Here is a 22,803-nt window from a genome sequence, read left to right on the forward strand (position 1 = left end):
ATCAACCCTTAAAAAAAATCAGAACACAACACCCATTTCCACTTGTATTTACATATTGTCCCATTAAAGGCTAACTTCACAATGTTAAGCCCCAAAGAGGGCTAGTTGGCACTTTTCTTTGGAACTTTCAAAGACCTCACTGTTATCCAACACAACAGTAACTACTGATAATCCTGGGTTCAAGAAGTTATCTCTTCTCACTTTAGTGAGTGATGAGCCAGGCGGCAACAACAACTCTTCAGATCATGAGGATTTGGAAAGGCCTCACCTCTAGAGTTTCTTCCTGGGAATTGTACCTCGGGCAAAGCTTCATGAGGCCGGAGGCTCCGTCGAGCGCTTCACACAGCTCCTTCAGAAACACCCCACAGAACGGAACCACCTTACAGCCGGGGATGTGCAGTGCCCGCGTCACCACCTTCCTGTACTCACAGGAAGATTCGTGCTGAGCCATGGCATCCTTCAGGCTCCTCATGGTCTCCAGGTCAGACTGGTCCATGAACTGCCACATTTTTAAAACTTTTCTTGACCTATGGCAAGTAAACAACATTTCTTTAGACAGAAGGAGAATAACGTAGTTTATAGTTTACAGTAAGTAGCCTAAATCCCATACAAATTCATTCTTTTTTGTCTAAGTTTCCTTTATGTTTTAATACTTATTTAGGAGACATATCTCTACCTACTTTGCCAGGTACATATCTCTACCTACTTCCCTAAATGATGTGATTATTACTTTTATAAATTGAAAAACAAAATTAAATAGGACAGATACAAACAAAAACACATGTGGAAGGAGTTAATTTCGGAAGGTAGGCAATGAACTTAGGTTTAAGCTTGTCTGACAGCTATAGCCAAAAGGGAAAACTAATGGATAGCATGGTTTATACAAATATTTATGTAGGATTGCCTGCAGAAACACTGTCCGTTCATTCCTCTTGATCTTGCAAGCGCTGTCCTTGGATCAAGCCAGTCCCTCAGTGATACACATGAAGTCTGTTACGGCTTTTGTGGAACTGCTATTGCTGAATCCAGCTTTGACATTAAACCACTGGTCCATCCTGAGGGGTATTATTTTCAAGTATTATTTGCATAACAGGATGTTGAATGGACTTTTCCTATTTTGAAATGGCTGCTGAGAGCAACAGGTGACAGTGTACCCCATCTTCTAAAGAGAGGCACCAGGCCGTCACAAGGGGTGTCCTAACTGCCCTGCCCTCAGTGAGCTCTAACCCTCCATCTGCTCATGCAGAGGAACTGGAGCTGAGGGGCAGCTAGGGAGTGTTTCTTTGGAGAGAGTTGTCAGAGCACTAAATGTAGAACGAGAAAAGCCACTCCAAGTGCAGGGGGCTTGAAGTCAACTCCACGGAGAGGGTGACCTGTGTCCTGGGCAGTGTGTTGATCACATAGACTGGTGTGTGACTCTTGCCTACGAAAGCCTAGGCAAGATGAGAGGCTGCCAGGAGCTGCCCGAAGGCAGCATGAGAGAGAAGGTTCCTGTGGGCACGTCTTGCATGTGCAGAGTCTGGGAGGGCAAAGCGCTGAGTGCTTCCTGTGAGTCAGGAGTGGACACTGTGAGAGGCAGCTGGACCTGAGCTATCTTGAAAGGCCTGCCTGCCACATGAGGTGGCCCTAGTGGAAAGAGTCTGTGAGGGCAGCACTTCCAGAGTTGGGTCCTGGGGATGGAGGGTGCATTGCCTCTTGCCAGGTAATGGTGCACTGGGAGGTACCTATTGGACAGGGGCTGGGGGAAGATGGAGGGAGTAATTAGGAAGAAACCCTAAAAGCACCCCACACTGCTCTCTGTGGGAGCATCTAGGCCAGATTACAACTGTCCCAGTCAAGTAAGACCTTCATACCGTTTACCCTCCTCCCTTCGCCTCTCCTGCTCACTTTTTCTGCAGGGACCTTGAGCTGGAGGGAGAGGGAGAGAAAAGATAAACCATATCTTCCCGTCCTACTGCAGGTTTCTGAGACTAGCTGGGCTGCAAAGTGTGGGGAAAAGGGGAAGCTTTAAATTAAATGAGAGATTGAAATTTTGATTTAGATCAGACTGGCTTAAAAAAATCATTATGTAATATATAAGATATCCAAAAGACATGAAGAAGTACAACATGACAAACACCCATGCCCCAACCGCTCAGTTTGAAAAATAAAACACTAATAATACTGTTGAGGCCCCAGTGGACTCCTCCATGGGCACATACTCCTCCCTCCTTCACCAAAGGGGACCACAACTCTGATTTCAGGGTTCTCGTTCCCTTACAATTCTTTATACTCTTCCAACATGTGTATATATCGCCTAGCAGTTTGTAGAATTGTTGGTGTGCCTTTCAACTGTATGTAAATGGTGTCACACTATAGGTACTCTTAAGGCAACCTGCTTTTTTGCTCAGCCTTGTGTTTCTGAGATTCATTCATGCTCATGTGCTGAGACAGCTTATTAACCACACAAGTGACTGGGAAAGCTACAGGATCTCCCAAGGTATAATCCAGAATCAGGGGAGGGAGAGCCAATTGGGCATGTGTAAAAGACAGTGAGGTCAGAAAAATAAAATTGTTTCCTGATTTCACCCCACTAAGTCCAGCTTGTCCTACAACTGTTTTCTTATAAGGTGGTGAGAATCACTTTTTGGGCATGAAATGGAGGTATAAATAAATGAAGTGAATAAATACATGAGCTATGGTTCTCATTATTTGATCATCCTTCTTTTCATGAGTAATGGAGTAGTCCTGGTACGATTGGGAGCAAAAGATAAACATCAGCAAAGATCAAAGATTTTTTGTTAGATTGAGAATTGACACTATTTTAAAACTTTTATTTCTTTTGTGATTATAAAGGTACTAGATGCTCATTGTAGAAAATCTGGAAAATACCAAAAATTTAGAAAATCCACCCACAGTTCTACCATTCACAGGCAACATTAGGCATAGTTCCTTCCAGTATTCTATTTGTGTCTGTCTGGTATAAATATTTTATAAATTTTGTTGTATAAATATTGCTGAGGGTATTGACAGCTTTATTCCCAGATGTTTTTATGCCTTATATACTACTTGTTTTCCAATGGTATTAAAAATTTTTCATAAACATCATTTTGGGTGGCTAAATAATATTCCATTGTATGAATGCATTACATTATTTTCTTTATTTTTCCATTCTTGTTCATTTGGGTTATTTTAAATTGACACCATGATTATGTGAAATGAATAATGGAAGCTTCAGCTAAATTGGAGTCAGGAACGCCTATAGGGGGAGCTCTCACCTCCTATTGTACGTAGTCAATTACTTCAAACAGGAAGAGATGTAGCTTGCATCTTAGACAGGAAGGCGTTTGTTACTTCACTCTACAGCAGGAGGAAGATTTCTCTCCCTGCCCAGCAACAGCTCAGCCAATGAGAAGCACCACAGCTAAGCCAGTGAGAAGCTGTCACCACCCTGAACTCTCACTTTACTCCAATGAACTTTCTTTTAGAACAGTCCCTCCCTTTTCCTCTCCCCCTTTTGCTCTATAAAAGTAAGCCCCTTCCTTGTTTCTCTGGATTTGCCTGTGGTCCACCCATAACACATACATCCCAAATTGCAATTCTTTTGGCTCTTCCTGAATAAACTTGTTGTACGGGTAAAACAATTGGATAATGTACTGTTTAAGTTGACAAGTAAACATTGTTATATGTAAATCTTCATATTTCTAATCATTTCCTTTAGACAGTTGAGAATTTAGTTTAAGGAAGCAAAATGTAAAATGTCCATAGAAAACTAAAGTCATTTAACAGTGTTTGCTCCCCCTTCACATGTACTTGCTTCAAAAAATGAAAAACTTTAGTTATCTTGATGTAGTTAAATTACTTATAATCTAAATATTTTCAAGCCTGAAATTGTACACACAAGCTCTGCCTCTACAATCATTCTATCATAAGAACATCTAGAAACTTATCTTGTGTATATTGTTCCAGCAAAAGAGCTATTAAACACGGTACTTTTACCCACATATTTGTAAAGATCAGTTTTAAGCCAAATATAGGAGCATGACTAGGTGGCAATAGGTCTGGGGTATAAGACAAAACGCACAGGAATTACTGGTAAGGTTTAGCCTGGTCTGAGGTTATTCCTCATTTAAGGGAGAATCACCTGGCTCTGTGGTCTTCTTGGATTTTGAATCCAAACTTGGATCCAAACAAAGTTGGGTTTGAAAGTCACATTCACTCAAGGTCTTCATGGGTCATTGAGGCCATTCTTGTATCAAGAGAATCTAATACATGGTACGTGGCAGCCAGCCTCCAAGATGGCGCCCAATGATCCACACCTCCTGGTGTAGTATAGTCCTGTCTACAATGAACCAGTGCTGGTGCTAAGTGACCAGTACAATATGGCAGAAGTGACAGTGTGTGACTTCTGAGGCTAGGACATAAAAGGCACTGCAGCTTCTGCCTTGCTCGCTTGGATGGTTCACTTTGGAGGGAGCCAGCCACCATGCTGTGAGGACAGAAGAGAGGAAGTGAGGTCCCCAGCCAACAGCCAGCACCAACTTGCCATCAAACACAGAAGGATAATCATTACTAAAACAGAACTATTTTTATCATAATATGATCATTCTTCTTTTTTTTAAAAAAAATAGAAAAGTAGCAGGTTCTTTGTAGAAAATTTATCACAAAGAGAATCAAATCATCTGAATATAGCCTTTTGTTCTCCCAGTATTTTCTCTATTTTTATCTTCTTTTGAGCCATGCCTGGTACATTTGTGTGATCATTTTAAATGCCAATGACATGATTATTTGAGTTTATTCTTAGTTAAGAAAACTCAAAAAGGACAAAAAAATTTCCACCTCTGAGAATTTTCCTCTCCTCCCTCAATCCTGCATCCCTATGTAGGGACATGGAGAATCAAAGAAAAATCTTGATAACGTTATAAAGCAGGATCTATTTATAGTGAGAACCCTCACTGGGAAGGTCAACAGACAACAGTAAGAATAACAGTAATAGGTTCTCTTTATGAAGTCTTACTATCTGCCAGCCACTTTACATTATCTCACTAAATCCTACATGAAGAGATAGGTGCTTTTTTATTATAATCTCCATTTTGCAGATGAAGAAACTGAGACTCGGTGAGGTCAAGCCATTTGTCCAGATTACACAGGCATTCCGTGGGGGAGCCAGGATTTGATTCCCTGTTATTCTGACTCAACAGCTCATGCCCTTCTTCCTCACCCCACAATGCCTCCCACAAGAGTGAAGGGCAGCTACTTTATGCCAGGTAACTGAGGCTGCAAGGGAATAAGGCAGGAGACTTTATTGACAGCATGGTGATCTTATTATTAGGTTGATGGAGAAGACATGAGAGCAGCATATCACAGAGGTGAAGGGCAGGGCTCTGAAATCAAGGCTGCCTGCATTCATGTCCCACCCATACCACGTGACCTTGGGTGAATGACTTAACCTCTCCTACCTTTAGTTTCTTCTTTTGTATAATGCAGTAATAATAATAGTATCTACCTCAAAATATTGTTCAGAGAATTAAAAGATTTAACGCATGGAACATGCTTAGCCCAATGCTTGACACCCAGTAGGTGTTCAATAAAAATGAGAGCTAACATTACTGAATGCTTATTATCAATGTTAGCCACTGTCATGTTGGGAGCTTACAGTGCTGGGGCAATTCATAAGGCAGAGCTGGGAAGAGATAGAAGACAGTGTGATTTACAGGGCAGGAAGGGGAAGAGTGGGACCAGTAAAGGGGCTGATGGAGTGATGCAATCAGGTAATCAGGTAATTTTACTCAGCTTGGCCAAGACACAGCTAATTCAGATGCTGAATTCTGCAGCATCTTTGAGAGATGGAGCTAGCAGAGGATAATATATTTCCCGAAATAATCACTACCAATTACCTGGTTTGGGTAAGTGTGGTTACCAGGGCAATTAATTCAGCGTCATTCAGCTGGTTAAGAGGAAACTGTACCCAGATAATCATATTCCCCACCACCTGTACCTGAGGCCAGCCAAGAACTCCATGACAGCATTGTAGTTGCCCATGTTCCAGCAGCATTTGGCCACATGCACCAAATATGAGAAGACTTCCCGCTTCTCCTCCATGGAGCCCGCGGTGAGGATCAGCCACGTTACCCAGGAGCTCACCTGGAAAATGCAAAGAGGGGCATCCACTGAAACTTTGTCCCGGAAGCTTGGTAAATATTTTTTTTTACAAGAAAACGGTTTTTCTCTTTTTAAAAATCAGTGTAGGGTTAGGAAATGAAGGACTCAGCCAAGAGATTGACGTGAAGCTCAGCTCCGTCACTGCTTTGCAATGGGATTCTGGGAAACCACTTCACCTCTCTGTACTCCTCATCTTCATCTTTCAAATAAGAAGGCTGAAAGGTAATTCATAAAATCCCTCTTGATCTATAAAATTCCACGAGATTAAGTCCTAAGGATAATCTTGATTTAAATATATTTGATTGATGGACAGCAAGATTAAATGCAATCAATGCACTTAGCACAAACGAAAGACCATTTATCAAGTAGTAAAATACATGAGATCATATATTATGTATTATGATACATAATATTATAATATCATATATGTAAAAAGGCAGAAATACATGTATTTTTGAACCATCTTTTACAAATGCATTCTCTATTATGTTCCTCAAATGACTAAATAATAATGAGAGGAACAAACACTTATATAGCACTATGTGCCAGGAACTGTTCTAAGCACTTTACATAAGTTAACTCACTTATGTCTCACAACAATCGTAAGAGTCAGGGACTATTATTCTCCTCATTTTGTAGAGGAGGCAACTGAGGCACAGAAGGCCTAAGAGACTTGCTCAAGGTCCCCAACCAAAAGGTGGCAAAACGTGCATTAGAACTGAGGTGTGTGTCCCCGAGGTGGCACTATTCACCACTCACGCAATGCCTAAAGTGTATATGCCACCTCTACTGTCCTCCAGCTCTAGGCTTAACTTATTCTAATGTGACTTGTTTTTTCTACCACACAGACTGGAGTATGATATTAATAGTAATCTACTACTACAGTCCCCCCTTTATGATCTGCAGCCTCAAAATCCTCTGCTGAACCTCTAAGGTTATTTTGCTGCTACCTAGACTTTGGTGCTTGGACACTCGTGTTCACTTAAGTTACTTTCTTTGGCTAATGTCTGGGCACATTTGTTAACAAACCAAAGCTTTGGTTTCAACCCCACATGGCCATTAGCTGCGTTTAGTTCAGCAACAGTGCTGAAACCCGGGGAGCAACTCATTTCCCCGGCCTGAGTGTGGGTGAGGCCTGAACGCAGAGGTCATGGTGACCCACGACAAATGCAGGAAGAAAAGAGTTCAAGGTCTATGGCAGGCTGCCCCTCCTCCCCCAGTCAATAAAATGATAGGAATGAATGGTATTTAGTGTTGGCAGAGGGCAGTCCAACCCCACTTTTTCCAGATCAGGAATCTATGGCTCATGGGAGAGTGACTTTCCAAGGTCACAATTCTAATTGATGTCAAAACTAGGACTCCCACTCTGGTGCTCTTTCATCTGATGAAGGATGACAGTTTCTTTAAATTTGGCACTGCTTAGGTCCTTCTAAGCACTCAATAAGGGCTTCACATTTGAAGACAGAGCTGGAATAAAAGGAGAAGATACCGAGAAGAGTACCAAAAAATGATTAAAGTAGTGAAAAAAGCAGAACAGAAGAGACTGAAGCTGAACACCTCTTTCCTCTCCCCACCCAGAAACAAATAGGGAAATAGTAGCCACAGGGAGTTTCAGCGATAAAACAGCTTCCTACTCTGGTACCAGCCAGCAGCACTGCAGTAATAATCTGCCTCTTCCCTTCTGAAATCGGCTAAAGCAAAATGTGATGGGCTGCCTGCCACCCCTGAGGCCAGCCCCAGCCCAGTGGGCTCCAAGCACACACCTCTGATCTCTGCCGGCTCTGAACTTTGCTGGGCCCTCAGGCAAAACCAGGAGAAGAGGTCTGGACTCAGCTCCCTAGGATGAGCCCTGGTCCAGATACCCTGCAAGGAATTCAGAGCCTTTGGGGAAGATAACCATCAGTTCCGATCTCCTGTGACTGCTTTGAGTACACAGGAACCCTTGGGATTCCCAGAGCCAGCCGCTCTCGAAGCTATGGGCAGTCCCTTGCTCAGTGTCTCCATGCCTTGTCCTCTTACCCAGTTTACCCAGTAAACAGTCACCTCCGTGAAACTCTGGCTCACTAGAGCAAGACATTATTTGGCCAATAGCGACTGAGTGCCATTAGTGCTTCTGTCCGAGTCTTCCTTTAGTGTGATCCGCTTTTGGTGAGCCCTATCATGCTGCAGGAAATCACCAGTGAACACTTAGAATCATAAAATCATCGACTCTTTGAGCTAGAAATTCAAACCCATCTCTTAACAACAACAATAACAAAAGAAATCTTGGAAAGTTCAAGTGGTTACTCAAAGATACCCAATTCATGAGTTCTTAAGGCCTATGGCTAGATTCTTTCTATGTCTTTAGCTCTTTTTCTGTTGAAATTGACGGCAAATCAGTGTCTCTGGAGTCATTGTTCGTTCAGGCTATCCTGGCACCACACAGTAACTTATTAGTCCAGGGGCCTGAAAGGGTTAAGTCATCGTGGCCTGGACAGGCCTGCGTCACAGAGCAGGTGCAGACCACCACATGTTTTGTGCCTCCATCCTGACCATGCATCCAGATTTATTTCCTATCAGTCAAACCATTTTCCATATACTTTCCCACAATGCTAGGAAAAAAATAGCGATACCGTATTTCACATGGAAACCTAATTTAAACCAACTGTTCCATCTCCAAGCGTGAGTCCCCAGGGCCTGGTTGTTGAGATCATGTAAGCACTCTTATCATAAACATAAACACACACACACACAGCGCCCAACATCTGCTTACCGACTTCAGGGACAATTCTCATCACAGCCTAATATAGTCATAATTTCACAGGTGTTAAACGATCAGAGTGTCATCACTAATTACGGAAAATAAAAGACACAAAAACGAAACAAGGATTCAGCGATGATGTAAAATGTTGCCTGAAGCATAAAGGGTGGTCACATTTACTAAGTAGAAAATGGGGTGTGTTGCCAATCCAGAAAGAATTTCAGGACACTGAAATCACACAGGAAAACAAAAATCACATACATATAAAGTCCTACGACTCAGTCATAGGGAGCACCACCAGAGTAGAAAGGTGTTAGATGTAACAGATTATCTTGATTTATTTCAACGGTCAGCACACAATAAAGAGAGAACCTGGCCCCCAACCTAAGTCTTCCAGAGTTCCTCCCAGAGGCTCTGTGCTCACTCTGACGACCCTGACCCCTTGGTACATGCCTATAACTCCTCCACAACTGCTGCCCCCAAATGTTTTTGCCTTCCTTCACTTGTCTTTCTCAGGACTCTTAGGCCTCGCCAAATGGAACAGCTTGCTCTCTCTCTCACATCAAATACCTTATTGGCAACACACAAGCTCAGTTTGGAAGGAACGTTCTTGCTCCGTGTAAAATGACCTTTCCTTGCTCCACCGTGTCTTGCCCGTGTCCTGTGTAAAGCTGAATTCTTACTTGGCCCACCAGGGCCCTGTCTGTCCTCCAACTTCACCTTGGCTCTCCCCACCATCCCTGCTTTTAGCGGGTGTCCAAGGCTTTTTCCCAACTCAGGGATCTTGTACTGGTTGTTCCTTCTATGAAGGCTTCCTCTACTCCCCCACCTTTGATTTAGCCAATGCCTACTTATCCTTTAGGCAGAACTGCCCTTAGACGCAGAAATCAGGATCCCTGCCCGGGACCCAGTGCTCTAGAAGGCCCACGCTGGCTCATTCAGCTATGCCCTTCTCCAGAGTGAGAAGCCTGTGTGGTGTGGGGAACATGTCTGCCCACCGGCTGTGCGCCCCCTTCCAGATCATTCAGCCCTTTAGACTCAGGACTCCCAAATTCCCTGTCCAAACAGCCCCAAGCCCACATCTGGGCCTGCAAGGGGACTTTCATCTGGATCATTCCTCGTAGATCATAATTCTAGGCCTGAAGGCTGGCCAAGGGGCAGTTGTGTGTAGATGGAGTTTGAACTTGAGACCTGAGGAGTCCACACACAGGCATATGAGCCAGGACGGAAAGAGAAGGTGGGCAGGCCATGGGCTGGGGCCTCCTTTGTACTTCGTCCCAGCTCCTCTAAAGTCAAGGGCAGGGCTGTCTTTAGGGATCTGATGAAAGCATCACTTTCTTGAGTAGGCCTGCTCTGACATCCCACCTAGACTAGGTCCTTATGCTGTGCATTATGTGATGCCCCTATGTCTCCTTGACCGCAGACCTCCTGAACAGTTAGCCTTGTGTTCCCTAAAAGGCAGATATCTGTTCTGCTGTGCTCACCAGCAGCAGTATCCACTGCCAGTGCTTAATGAGATTTGGTGAATGAGTGGATGTGACCTCCCCTAGGAAGGCTTTTCCGATCGCTCACCTAGCACCTCCCATTCGACTTCTTCTGTTTCTCTTTGACTTAATGTTAGACCTTGAGTCCAACATTCCGTCTGCACTTGGATTCTCACTGCTGCATGGATTTGTGTCTGGTTTATTTTTGTTACATTTGTGTGCCTGACTCTTTCACATGGATCTGTTCTGTCTACCCCACCATCCTTACGTCCTCAAGGACAGAGACCATCTTTCCCACATCTCCAGTGTGGGGATGCTCAGTGGCTCTGACCGACAGGCAGGCCACCCAGAGTCCCAGGAGGCCATGGGCAGAGAGGATTCTCAGCCCCCAGATGGTCAGGGATTATATTTGGGAAAAGGCCTGAATGCTTCCTACTACTGTTCCCAAGTCCAGAAAAACGGGAGAAATGACTTTCTGCCAAAAAGTTTTTTTTTGACTATGCTAAGCAGAAGTTGTCCTAGAAAGATGATCCTTTTAATGGGTATCTGGTCACCCTAACTGCAAAGGCTGGGCTCAAATGGTGAAATCTAAAGAAGACAGTGGCAGTCTAGACAAAGCGACTCTGAAGTAGTTTATGTGAGTACACATCTACACCTGCCCTCCATGGGGCTTTACTAAAACAACCCGTGAACTAGAGTTCACACGCACACAACACATTGGCAGCCACACACACCCACCCCCGCCCCCCGCCCAGGCAGCACTCCACAACGTGGAGCACGGGCACCAGAATCTCTGGTGGTGGTAGAGTGTTTGTGCAAATGCAGATTCCGAGGTCTCACCCAGACCCGGAAACCAGACTAAGATCGGGGCCCAAGAATCTGCATTTTTAGATGACTCCCTGGTATTTCTGACTCACACTTAAATGAGAACTATCCCAGGGGTTCAGCGTCCCTTTCTGTACCCTGAGCCTCAAGTCCGAGCTCAGGCATCATGTCTGTCGTACCAGGCCAACACTGTAAGTCACCGGCTCTGTAACTGCACTGGAGACTGGGGTTGTGACCCATGTGGAACTAGGAAGAGAAGCCAGAAGGAAGGCAGCACCGCACAGCGGTGGAGAACACAGGCACCGGAGTTGAGAGAACCTGTGTTCAGCTTGGGTTCCACTGTTGCCTTGTGCATGTCCCTGAGGCAAGCCACCCAACCCATCAGTCTTAACTCCCTCTTCAGTAAAATGGGAATAATAATATTTTCCTCAACAAATTATCGTGGGGGAGAAACTGCAGACTGTTATCTAAAGATCTCAACATGATGCTTGGTGTGTGGTTAGGGGCTCAATAAATGTTTACTATTGTGACTGCTGCTGCTGCTACTACTATTAACATTGTTACCTGAACTGTAAAGGAGCTGAATTCCAGGAAACAGAATACAGAAATCCAGAAGAAAGGAATGTCTAAGCACCAATTCTAACCTCGACAAGGCTGGACCAGGAAGAATCTGTGATTGCCTTGAGAAGGGTTTGTGCCCTGAGCACAGCCTTTCCTAACAGAAGGGTAACACACATTTCCTTTTCTTTTCATTGGAATCATAAACTGCAAAGATATGAGCCTGGAGCTATCAACAGCTGTCTTTGCCACAATATCAAGAGAGCTAACATGAGAATGAAGCCAACACAAAAGAAAGATGAAGATGGATTCCTGAGGACATTAGTCAGATTCCTAGATCCAGCCATACTTGAAGCCCTCTGAAGATGCCATGTATATAAACCAAAAAATTTCCTTTTTTTCTGTTTGAGCAGGTTTGAATTGAGTTGCTGTTACCTCGCAACTGAAAAAAAGAGCCTTGACAAATATATCTTGGCTTGAGATGACCCTCTCTCTTCTAACAAACACTTACTGAGTAACTACTACATACTGTACACCATGCTGGATACTAATAAACAAGACAGACACGGTCTCTGCCCCTGGGGAGCTTGGCGCCTCATGGAGGAAAATAACATAAGTAATTAAATAGTAGTATGGTTGATATTATGATTGGGTAAGTACCAGGTCAACTTTACCCATTTATATGCTACCATCTTTGGAAGTCCGGTCTTTCTACCACTCCTTGGTCCCAGTTGCCTTCCCAAAGCACTTATTTATAACTCTATAACAGTGTTTATTCTTTCCACAAACAGTTACTGCATGACTAGGAATTTGCCAGGAACTATGCTAGGCATGGGGGCAGGAAGGCTGGGAGTAAGTATAAGAAAAGGAAGAGCATGCTCTGCCTTGCAGTGAAGTCAGTTGCATATATGTCCACCTTCTCTAAACTGTCAGCTCCTGAGGATAGAGACCATGGTATTTGGCCACCTTTCTACTTTTTGCAAAATGTCTTGCCCATAGTTTGCAAAAAATACTTGTTTATTCTCAAATTCTTCAACTATAAATTCCCTAAATACTAGGAAATCAGGTTCTAAATTCACTGGAATTATTTACTGTTTTCAAATCAACTGGGGGAAATATTTTGACTTAGGTATGCAAACACCATTTCTAGTTAAATGGACTGCAGAGAATTGCCAACAGCCATATCTTCCACTCTCTTATCGTACTCAACTGAATGGATCATTCATTCTGGCATTCAAGAGTAAGCCTCGGGGCCAGCCTGGTGGCACAGCGGTTAGGTTAAGTGCACGGTGGGCCCGGGGTTCGCAGGTTCGGATCCATGGCACCGCTTGGCAAGCCATGCTGTGGTAGGCGTCCCACATATAAAGCAGAGGAAGATGGGCACGGACGTGAGCTCAGGGCCAGTCTTCCTCAGAAAAGAGAGGAGGATTGGCAGCAGTTAGCTCAGGGCTAATCTTTCTCAAAAAAAGAAAAAGAAAGAGTAAGCCTCGTTTCATGCATATCCTCCCCTTTTGTCAAAGTACTTATTGATAGCCCTAGAATAGAGTCTTTGTTATTTCATCCCATTTTAAGAATGGCATTAAAACCCATGGCTAGGAGTTTATATAAAAAATCTTGATAGAAGTGAGCTGTTAGCTCCAAACTATCGTGATGTGATTGTGGGGTCATTTATGAATGAATTTCTTTTTCTCTCTGCCTGATTTTAATAGTCCTTATCACAACAACAGCTTCCACGTATCAGGCATGGAGTTGTGAGAGGGACACTGCTTATCCCATTTGATCCTCCCAGCCCTACACGGCTGGTACTAATCCTGTTCCCATTCTACAGATGAGGAAGCGGCTAATCCAACTTGTCCAAGGTTACACCACTAGGAATGGACCAAATCAAAAGCTTGTGCTTTTAAACTACCATGCTTTACCACCTTCCATTTTCTCTTGTGGGCATTAGACCAAAGAATGAATTAATTACAGCTTTTAGCCCTGATAGCTACCCTGATCTACTGAGCAAAGAAGTGCCTCGGTAAAGACTATGGGGAGCCCAGCTCAAAGGTCTGAGAGATGAGCAGAGTCACATCCCCTTTAGAAGCAGAATGTCAGCATCCTGAGAGGTCACAGAGAATGTGGAGTAGGTGCTTGCCGGTTCTGTCACTCAGCTAAAATTCTAAGTTTTCTATGACATGCAAATAGGACCGAGTCCTCCTGAATTAGAGTCTGGAAATAGAAGGCATGTATGGGAGAAGACTATGAGAGATTCCATCCCTGTGGCTCTGTCATGGAGATAGCCAGGTGTCCCAGGCAGAGGTTTGAGAGAGTCAGGAGATGCCCCCAAGAAACCTGCTTCTCGAGCTGCTGCCACCGCTGGAGTGGCCTACCCGCTTCCCTTGGGCCCTGCAGTCTCTATGCTCCAGCTAAGCTGTGGGACCTTCAGCAAATATATACTCGTGAGCAGATCTTTATTGAGTGCCCACCCTCAAGGAGCTCACACTCCAGTGGGCGCTGCTCTGGACACTGGGGCACGCAGTTAGCAAGGCAGACACTGTTCCTGACTCCCAGGAGACGTTGGCATCTTCGCCGCCCAGCACGACCGGTCCCTTCTTGTCCCAGCTGTGTCCGGCTTCCATGGGGGCTCTCCTTCACCTCTCCTCCCTGGGGATCTCAACTGGACAGTGCCAGTGGGCAATGAGAGTCTGACTCTGTCATAGGCTGTGTTTGCCCTTTTCTGACATCAGAAAGAATAATAATATCAAATGCTCTTATACAGTCTACTTAAACAGACTGTTTTAAGTACTTAATGTGTTAACTCATTTAATCCTACAACAACTCAATGAGGTATATGTCATTACAACCCCATTTTACAGATGAAAGGGAAGCACAGAGAGGTTTAGTCACCCACCCAATGTCAACAGCTACTAAGTTGTGGAGGTGAGATCCCCCAACCCAGGCAGCCCAGCCCCAGAACCCATGCTCACAATATTGTCCTCTGCTGTCACAAGCTGGTTCTTGAATGCTGGTGTTTCTTGGGGCTCTTGGTTCTTCTTAGATTTCTTCTTGTGCTACATCCTCTCCCTAGATAATTTCCTTCATGTACTGAAGTTTTACCCACCTCTCTGCTGCTGTCTCTGAATATCCACCTATTGTCCTGTATATCCAAGGATTAACTGGACATTTCCACCTAGAGGGCCCAAAGGCTCTGAAAGCTCACCCCGACCCCAATCCTTGACTACTGCTTTACCTTCCGTTCCCACATCTGATTGGTTGTCAAGTAGCCCAGATGTCACGTCCTCCAGGAAGCCTTTCTTGAACCCTCATTTGGCTAACCAGTCCTCTTCTCTAACATAACTTTATCATTGCACTGTGACCACTTTCCCCCACGGCCCGGGCACTGGAGTTTGAGCTTCTTCAAGGCAGGCATTGTTTTACTCATTCATTTCCCAGCACAGCTTCCAGCATGAGGGCTAGGTGCTCAATAACTTTTTTTTTGAGTCACATACAGAGCACAGCAGCCAACCCCCTGTTGCTGCTGCCCTTCTCAGAAGAGTGTCCACGCATCTGAGTGCCTGGGGCATACGGGGGCTGTCATAGAAGAAGTGAGGCTGACACCCCCATTCGATAATCATCTGCCAGCTTGCTCTTCACCCAAGAGGCTCAAGAGACTAGTGCTGGGGAAGGACATCCAGGGAGCCATGACATAGAAGGCCTGTGGGTAATTTAGCCAATGTCTGGAAGATTCCACTTTCCCTGAGATAATTGGGCGTCAGAGGATGAGGGTAGTGGTGGCCTTCTCATCTGCTCTGGAATGGGTTGGGCCCATTCTGAGGTACCCTGAATGATGGACAGGTGAGGTACCCTGAGTGATGGACAGGTGAGGTACCCTGAGTGATGGACAGGAAATGGCCTCCCTGGTGACTCAAGTCTCCTGGATGGGGAAGCCACTGGCCACAAGCCACATTGCTTGGGAAAAGGGGAAGAGTAAAGGTTATCTTCCAGGTTCTGAGACATGCCGTGAATCACTCTGGGCCCCAGTGCAGGTGGATGCCGGTCACAGGAAAGTATAAGTGAGCCCAGCAAGTCACTAATTTACTCAGAGAGCCCAATGGCAAATGTATGCTGACTGCAATGCAGATGGTGAGCGGGTAACAGGGGACTAACAAGTAAACCAACACTAATGATCAAGCAGGAAGGAGAGAATGCATGGAAATAAAATGCTTTGGGTGTGTTGGCATACGGTCCCCTGAAGACAAATCTCTGTGCAGAAACAAAGCATACTGGCACCCCATCAAGATCAATTACATCCTGGCCCTGCTGGACACTGGTAGATGTCATAGATCATTAAGAAGAAGATAATGAAATCTGCTGTCTGTGCAGTACACATGCGGAGGGGTGAGCTTCTGGAAATGAATCTTCTAGGGGAGAAATCTGATGAAAACCAGAATTCTGTCTCTTCAACTTCTCTGTTCCAACAGGAAGTGGTGGGAGGAGGGCGTGTCATGGTGAGAACATAGGATTTGGAGCCAAATAAATGCAGGTTCTTTTCTTGGCATCGCTTTTCACTATTTCTGTGACCTTGAGCACGTTTCTTACCTTCTCTGAGACTCAATTTCTTACCCATAAAAATGGGAATAATAAATGTCCTAAATGTCCTGTATCCTAAGGGGTGTGGTGACTAACAAGAGAGACAATACATGGGAAGGGCCCCAGTGCTCAGAGCAGAGTACAAACTCAATAAATGTCAACTGATATGGATAACTAAAAAAAATAATAATAAGCAGCTCCTTCTCCAAGAGGCAGTCTTCGTAGAAGAGGTGGGTCTTTCTATCACAGTGCCAGCTGCCCTTCTCTGTTTAGCAGGGAGAGACTTACCGTAGACTAAACCCTCAGAAAGAATGATCCTTCATTTCTTTTAAAGAGGCCAGAAAGGAGAGGCAGAGGGAAGGTGGTAAAAGGAAAAGAAAAAATTCAGAAAAAACATTTCAATAGAAAGCCTAAGCAAAATTGGCGGGGAGGGGTGGGAATAGGACATGAGGAAGGAGGGCCTGGTGAGGCCTGAGGAAGCGGGGACATGTGGGGATGGTTTGCTAGAAGGGACGCGCTTGGAAAAATAGTAGTGAGTCATAAATAGGTTCTAAAAGGGCAGTTGCCCTGAGAACCTGGGGCCCTCTGTCCACGAAATGTCAGGTGCACTAGCCTGCAATTACATTTGACCAAGAGTAGGATTAAATGGCAGCATGTGACATCAGCCATTTTGACATCTTTCTCACTTTGTGAAAAGGAGGTCATCTTTTTTGGGGAAAGAATAGATCCCAATTCTGAATAAAACCCAACAGGGCTGTACATGTAAGGGAAAAATTCTAGGATGCCTCACTAACTACCTAATCTATAAAAATAAACGAGTGTCCTGTGATGATATCACATAACTGGTTGAATGGTAACTGCCCTGGTGGAGCAAAGCAAAGAGCTTGAGACTGACAGTTGAGAGCACAGAAATTCAATTCGGGAAGTCAAACAACTGCCCAGTGGCCTGGCTCCAGCACTGCCAAGCTGTACTTGATACTTCATTTGTCTTGCTTGCCGTCTGGCATGCTTATTCGTGTGTGCCAGCCCCTCAGCAGCTTTAGATTTTGAAATCTTGACTTGCAAGTGTTGATGTGCCAATTTTGAATTATTCCCATGTGTTCTGCATACCATAGGTGCTCGATAAATATTCCAGCAGCTGTCATTATCCCTTTCGGCTCTGAAGACCCAGATAGAGATAGATCAGCAATGTTTTGTGGTAATGTTTCCCAAACTGTGTTCCAGGCACATCTTCTACCAGATGTTAACTATTTTGTGAAGCAAGTGTCTGGGGCCATAAGAGTTTGGGGAATGCTGAGATAAATTAAGATTTCTTCACTGGCAGGATTTCTTGAAGCTTTAAACATGCTAATGTGCATGGTAAATCTCCAAGAAAGAGCTAACATTCAGAGTTCCCCAAATTCTTGTGACCATGTGATACATTTTTCAAAGGAACACTAACATCTAGAAAGACCCTGGAATATTGGGTCTGGGTCTCTCCAAGCTCCTTTAGCCTGGAGTGGATATAGCCAGAGGCTCATCTCCACTGGCAATTCTGGAGACCTTTTCCTGCATCTGCCAGACCTGAGAACACATCTCTTCATCTCTAGGAACTGCACAGCGGGAGTGGACTTTGAGAGGTGGAAATAGTCAGAACGGCAGCATATGGTTTTATAACTGGTGGCATAAATTCAGAGTTTATATATCATTGGGGGAATTCTAAAACCAAGACACAAGGAAGATTTTCCTTATAATCCAAAATGAAGAGAGTAAGGCAGATAGGCAATTGCTATTTCATAGCCAAGGCTGTCATGAGGAAAAAACCTCAGAGAGCAGCAGCTTTTAGCCATGTGGTTTTACTATATAATGTGACAAGTGACAAATCAAAGGACCTTAGAGGTTATTTAGCCCATTTCCATTATTCTATAGATGAAGAAAACAAGAATCAGAGAGGTTAGGTGACTTGTTCAAGGTCATCCAGGTGGTCAGTGGCAGTGCCAGGGCTAGACACCAGGTCCCTTGACCTCAGGACATCCTAAAGTCACAACCTGCTGGGCTTCTGTTATCTCTGTGAAGAGGATTTGATGCACTGCGGCCCCTCCTGCCCTCCTTCTCTGTGGGTCCTCAGAGGCAGGCTCACCTGGGTGAACAGGTGGTGCAAGCCAGGAAGGAGCTAACCTGGTCTGATGGTGAGAAGGAGGAGGAGGGCTGGGAGCTGTACGAATTGCCAAAGACACTAACTCAGGTAGCCTAAGAGAGGGTGGCAGTGGGTCCTAGTTGGGCAAAACCCGAGGAACAAAAGGGAGAAGAGCCAGGCAATGAAAATGAGAGTGTCCAGCATGGGGTCTGCCACGTCACAGCCCCAAAAGGCAGCTGACCTGCCTGCAGCATTTCAGACAGGCTGGGGCTTGAGCTTTTCCTCCAGCTTCAGCCAGAGAGGGGACTCCAGCTGTGCCCTGCAGACCAGGTTACGGAAGGGAAAGGGCCCAGGAGCATGGAGATTTGGGGCAGAATTCTAGAAGGGAGGCTGGAAGGAAAATAGGGGAGAAATAAATAAAAGAGGTCAGTGCAGTTACTATTTGTCTTTATTAGGGATGGCGAGAGAAGTCAAAGGAAGAAGAAAGAAACCTCTTCTGCTTCCGTGAGGACAGGAGGCAGGCAGAAAGAGCCCTTCCAGGAAAATTTCTGCCAGGATCTGTGTTTCTGGAAAGGAGAGAGCAGCTGCTCACTGGTGGCAGCAGCGGATTAGAGGCTGGGGACCCTGATGATCAGCTCCATGGTCACAAACCCAAGGCTAGGAGCTGCAGAAATTCACAGCTTTGGACGTGGGGAGCTGAAGTGAGCTTCAGACCAGCAGAGGAGTGGGATTGACCCTGCAGACTGCGCCATGCGGCCGGCCGGGCTTGGCAGGGATTTTGCTGAGTGGGCTGAAGTCAAGGCTGCTGCTCTTCTTCAAGAGAATCAGTTAAAGAAGTTTGGGGGTGTTGACAGTTTTTGAGGGTGCATTGACAGTTCCTGTAAAAGTGACAGACCTGTCTGGGGTCTGGAAGCTGGTTATTTAAAGGTTACACCGAGCCACGGCAAGAGGAGACAGGGGCCAAACACCAGCCTTGCTTCTCCTGTAGCAAGAGGGTGAGTTCTAACCCCAGAGGGGTAAAGACATGTTTGATATCTGGCTCAAGAAATCTCTTTCGAGGAGTATTTACTTGGAACATGCTTAGGGTATAGATGACAGAGACTGAAAAGTGAAAAACACCATTCAAGCATTAGAAAGTGACACACCTTATACCAAAAAACCCCCCGAACCAAACCAAAACAAGACCGTGTTTTTGGGCTGTTGATTGACAAATACTCCTTACTAGATGCAGCGAGGGGGAAGCCCACGTTTGAAGTCAGAGGTGCTGGATTCAAGCCTCAGCTTTAACATTCACTGACTGTGTGACACTGGGCCAAGAACTTAATCTCTCTCCTACTCCTTTACTTTATCGCAGGCCTATGAGCAACATCTTCCCTCCAGAAGGGTAGGAATAAGGAAATAAGGTGGAAGTGCCTTATATACTTCTAAGCACAGTAGAAAGGTTAGCCAGTTTGACTAATGGGCACATATTCAATGAGATCGAGATATGGCATTTGGTTTAGCGAAGCACCTACATTTAAAGTGGTATTTCTTTGAACTTAGAAATTATAGTTTTTTATTAACATCTAAAATGTTTCCCTTGCTGTTCCACTGTACAGCCGCTCCCTGACTCTCTGCTCCACGGTGGGACAGGAGAGCATCACGTCTGAGACTCATGCATAGAATGTGCCTCCATTACATACAGCTTCAGTCTTTAAATTCTATATTTTTATATCTTTCCTAGGGCAGGGAAGAAATTAGTAAAGGAAGGTGCTTTTTATGTCCATGAGGTACTACAGATAAACTGACAGATGCTGACAAGAAAGCAAAAGCAAACTTTGGTATGAGTTGAAGAAAGCTGAGTTAAAGAATATCTGAAAACGAGATATTTTCATATAAAGTTGACTAAAAGATTTCTTCCTATTTTTTTCCTAATTTTCTAAGTACTGGAATACAGTCAAAAACTTAAATGTTTTAGTCAGATATTTTTCTTTCTTTTTTTTTCTTATCTTTTCTTTTTTTTTTTTGAGGAAGATTAGCCCTGAGCTAACTACTGCCAGTCCTCCTCTTTTTTGCTGAGGAAGACTGGCCCTGAGCTAACATCCGTGCCCATCTTCCTCTACTTTATACGTGGGACGCCTACCACAGCATGGCTTGCCAAACGGTGCCATGTCCGCACCCGGGATCTGAACCAGCGAACCCCGGGGCCACAGGGAAGCAGAACATGCAAACTTAACCGCTGCGCCACCGGGCCAGCCCCTAGATATTTTTCTGAAACAAAGTTGGTATGCATAATTTTTTTTCTTTTAACTCTAAATGAATAGACTGCAGCCTTTGATCAAATATATCCAACACCTGTAGCGTATAAACTCAGGCCCAATTTCCTAAAAATGCTGGACATGTTTTAGTATTTTAATGATAAAACCCAGATGTCTTGTTTTACATGCCCTGGAAGAAAAGAAACATACAACCTTACAAAGAACACTCACCATTTTAAATCTGATTAAACTCTATGCCAAACAAGGACTGGAAAGAGTATGATGTTTGTACAAACAATCTTTTAAAAAGTATTTTTCAAATCCACTTAAATGTTCTGGAAAACTCCTGAAATGTGAACCAGCAATATTTATTTACATTCCACTGCTGCACTGGAGTATTAGTTTGGGGTCATGTCCTGGTGCTCAGAGTCCTGGGGATGATTAGCTTGAGTCTCCATCTGTGTTTCACGGCCCACGTGGAATGAACCCTACTTTGGTCATTTACACTTATGACAATACCATTTAGAGCCTGTGATTCCTAAATGTGGCTTGGTATCAGAACCACTAGCAAGAGTTTCTTAAAAAATACCTAAATGCAGGGGGCTGGCCCCATGGCGCAGTGATTAAAGTTTGGCGTGCTCCACTTTCGTGGCCCATGTTTGTGGGTTCAGATCCCAGGTGCAGACCTACAGCACTTGTCAGTCTCACTGTGGTGGTGACCCACACACAAAGCAGAGGAAGACTGGCACAGATGTTTGCTCAGGGCTAATCTTCCTCAAGTGAAAAAAGAGGGAGATTGGCAAAAGACGTTAGCTCAGGACCAGTCTTCCTCAGCAAAACAAAAACAAAAACAAAAAGCAAAAAACCCCACCTAATTGCAGATTTCACTGTTTAGTGTCTAATTCAGCAAATTGGGTTGAGGGGGGTATACGAATCTGTCCTTTTAAAAAGCATTCCTAAGTGATTCTGATAAAGCCTTCTATTTGGGAACTGCTGATCTGAGGCCCTGGCCATTCTCAAACTTAACTGTGCATAGGAATTATTGGGGAATTTGGCAAAATGCAGGTTCTGATTCAGCAGGTCTGGGATGGCAGTCTGGGTGGAAGGTTCTGCATTTCTAACAAGTTCTCAGATGATGCTGAGGTGCTGGTCTGGGGAACCACAAATTAGATCTCATCCTCAGGTCTCTTCAGTCTCTTCCAATCTGGAATAGTTCTTCCATGGTTCCCTGTCTTTCATGTCCTTGAAGTTTGAAAGATTGCAGGCCTTACATTACGTAGGATGGCACTCAACCTGGGTACGTCAGATATTTCCTCACAACCAGACTTAGGAGATGCTGTTTTGGCAGGAGTGCCCCAGAGTGAAGCTGGGCTTGGCTGGGCGCAGCACGTCAGAGGGCACAGGATGTCAACACTTCACACCACTGGTAATATGACTCTTGATCATGTGGGCAGTTTGGAGTCTACCAGGTGCCTCTACCAGAAAGTCACCATTTGCCCCTTATAATTGATTAGTATTTTGTGGGGAGATAACTTGAAGCCTGCACCAAAAGCCTGCTCCTCATCAACTGTCCGTCCACCTGCCTTCCATTGATGACTGCGGCCTGGATCAACCACCTAGCTCTACAACAGTGCCCAATGCTGATTCCTATTTCCACATTCCTTCTAGATGGATTCATTTCATGCTTCAGTAAGAATTAGCTTTCCCTTCTCCCCCATTTATGTATTCATTTACTTAAAAAATCAGCATAGACTCAAGGATTGTAATTTTTTTCACTATATTAGAATCCATGACTAGCATAATAAAGCTCATATTGTCCCAAAGTGGCTCCTGGGTCCTTTTGACATGTTTCCTACATCATTTGAGCATTTCCTTATTTTCTAGCATAAGATGTTTCAGACTTATCTTTAATTTCCCCTGCCCCAAACGTGGAATCAGCCATTTCTCCAAGAAGCCCTGGTTTCCTTTTCGTGGAGATGGTATTTAGAATCTAATATCTGTGTGCTTAATGTGTTCATTGCTCCTGGACTGTCATGCTTCTAAGTTCCCTAAGCACACAGAGCTAGATAAACACACACAACTATTTCCATATTTATTTGTGTATATATATTTAAAAGCATAAGTTTGTAA

At 44.5% G+C, this 22,803-nt stretch overlaps 1 protein-coding gene across 4 annotated transcripts in view; it reads right to left on the reverse strand.

Moving 5' to 3' along the window:
- PLCE1 (phospholipase C epsilon 1) overlaps nucleotides 1-22,803 on the reverse strand; it is a 293,833-nt gene that overhangs the window by 78,845 nt on the left and 192,185 nt on the right. For all 4 annotated transcript variants that reach the window (XM_044753870.2, XM_044753862.2, XM_044753858.2 and 1 more), the window contains 2 exons: nucleotides 5,978-6,123; nucleotides 269-527 (listed from right to left, as the gene is read on the reverse strand). In XM_044753870.2, coding sequence (XP_044609805.1) covers nucleotides 269-527; nucleotides 5,978-6,123 — 405 coding nt within the window. The remainder of the gene's footprint in view (nucleotides 1-268; nucleotides 528-5,977; nucleotides 6,124-22,803) is intronic.

Source organism: Equus asinus, chromosome 2 (assembly GCF_041296235.1).
Source record: "Equus asinus isolate D_3611 breed Donkey chromosome 2, EquAss-T2T_v2, whole genome shotgun sequence".
Classification (NCBI taxonomy): Eukaryota; Metazoa; Chordata; class Mammalia; order Perissodactyla; family Equidae; genus Equus; species Equus asinus.